This window comes from Anomaloglossus baeobatrachus, chromosome 12 (genome assembly GCF_048569485.1).
Source record: "Anomaloglossus baeobatrachus isolate aAnoBae1 chromosome 12, aAnoBae1.hap1, whole genome shotgun sequence".
NCBI classification, from domain to species: domain Eukaryota; kingdom Metazoa; phylum Chordata; class Amphibia; order Anura; family Aromobatidae; genus Anomaloglossus; species Anomaloglossus baeobatrachus.
The window spans coordinates 117035594-117037604 of record NC_134364.1 but is presented as its reverse complement, the minus strand read 5'-3'; the positions used below and the strand labels follow the sequence as shown (position 1 = coordinate 117037604).

The 2011-nt window shown below is 44.8% G+C and overlaps 1 protein-coding gene across 1 annotated transcript in view; it reads right to left on the bottom strand.

Moving 5' to 3' along the window:
- The window catches only part of INAFM2 (InaF motif containing 2), a 2564-nt gene extending 836 nt beyond the window's left edge, over nt 1–1728 (bottom strand). The window contains exon 1 of the mRNA XM_075331261.1: nt 1–1728. This exon is cut by the window's left edge and continues 836 nt beyond it. Coding sequence (XP_075187376.1) covers nt 587–1366 — 780 coding nt within the window. The 5' untranslated portion in view covers nt 1367–1728 and the 3' untranslated portion in view covers nt 1–586.
- Between the last annotated feature and the right edge of the window lie 283 nt (nt 1729–2011).

Here is a 2011-nt window from a genome sequence, read left to right as displayed (position 1 = left end):
CAGACAGTCATGTCAATAGCACTTTAATTTGCACTTTAAAAATTGGCAATGTGTTCAATATCAATACACATTTCACACGCTGTATGTATATAATCATTGCCAGCATTCTATTTAACTACAGGTAACAAAAGTTCTTGATTAAACAGTAGGTGACTTTCTGATGATCGCCCCCTGTAAGGTTGCACCGTACCTTGATTATTGACACGACAGATTTATGTACAGGTGTAATTCTATGAACATACCTGAGCTCCACTCTTGTGAGTTGTATCATTACATAAATAATTATCTATACCTACAGAAGCAAGCCCCCTCCCCGGATGAGACAAGCCTGCTTTACGTCATCAAAAAATAAATTTGGATTACTTCTCCATTGAGTCTATAGAAAGTTCACAATTCTCGAAATGCTACGCGTCAATCCCAGAGTCAGTTAAAAATAACTAAAAGAAAAAAAATAATTGGAGTCTAAGAAACTATTTATCGCATAATATTTGGCTGTAACGGAGGAACACTAGCCAACGAGTCCGGCGCTGAGATGAGCTGTACGAGTCGTCTTCCATTACATAGGAAAGGCTTTTATCCCTGACTCCTATAGGTTTCCCGGAGCGGATGTATATGGAGTACTATCGGTGTAGCCTGCAGGCCCATGGCTTCTTTCTGCTTCAGTGGTTTCATGACTTAGTAATGCCGTGCCCTCGCTCACTCCTTCGTGGTCAACACTATCCGAGCTGTATTGTGCTGTTGCCATCTCCTGGGAAGTTCCTGTAACGTCTTTGGTCATCTGCGTAAATGACTTGCCTATAGATTGTGTCACTAGAGGGGCCTGGCTTGGGGTATTCTCAGAAGTCATATCCCCCGGAGTGACATCTTCTATGGTTTGTTTTAAGGCCATTGTTACTGATAAAGTCCCCGATTCTTCATTTCTCTGGTTTGGGTCAATAGTTGCCTGCATTTCGGTTCCCTTACCTGTAGAAACACGGGTTGTAGGTGCTGAGATACCATCATCATCGATCATTTTCTGCTGATCTGCCTCTTCCAAAAAGGTAAACCGTTTTGCCTGGTCCAGATTGGCCGGTAGACTGTCACTGCTGTTGACGTTGGGGGCACCGGTCGCGTTAGCGGAAACAGAAGTGTTGGGTTCTTCTGGCTTGTGACCAACGTCACCGCTCGTTCTTACCGGCTTCCATATCAAACTGTAGTAGACGGCCAGGATGATAGCAGCCAGAGAGACGGACAGCACATAGGCAAAAACTGTTGCCAGTCTCACCCATTTTTTATTAGTTTTGGCAGCCATTTTTGCCTTTTTGTCGCCGGTGTACGTAGCAGGCTTCCCTCTCTCAACATTGGCAATGAAGTCTTTGTCCTTCATGGCTGCCCGATTTTTCCCCCTGTGCTCCACTGTGCCGCCTTGTCCAAGAAGGTTTGCACAACGGCCAAAGATCTCAAGGAGGGATGCTAATTATTCCTCGTACCTTTGTTCCAGGACATAGCCTCGATGTGATGTGCTGTCACGGCATTTCATCGTAGCAAAACCAGGCTCCACCGTATCGCAGAATATTCCTCGAAGCATGTCAAATGGTGCAACCTGAGCCTGGCGCCATAACACATGGATCGTTTTGCGCGTCCATGAGGATGATATAATCCATCATGGGTCTTCTCTCCGTGCAGGTTCCCTTCACTCCTGAAGCAAATGATGCTGCTTACTTCAGCAACACACACAAGAAAGGAGCAGACGGAGAGGGGTGGACCTGAGCTTCTTAAAAGGGCAATCTATTGATGCTGGGATGAGGTAGCAAAAGGATGCTATAGCAACGATCCCATGCCGAACCATGAAGTCACAACTATTCCATTCTCTACCATTTTTTTCCAGTAATTTTTATCAGATATCTTCAGGATTAAGACCCTTTAATATGTGGTAATGTCATGGATAAATGCTTTCTTAAATGGGGTTTCCAGCTTTGTAAAACAAACTGTGCTTTACTCACCCTTCTCAGGCCCAGTTAGCATTCCCAGA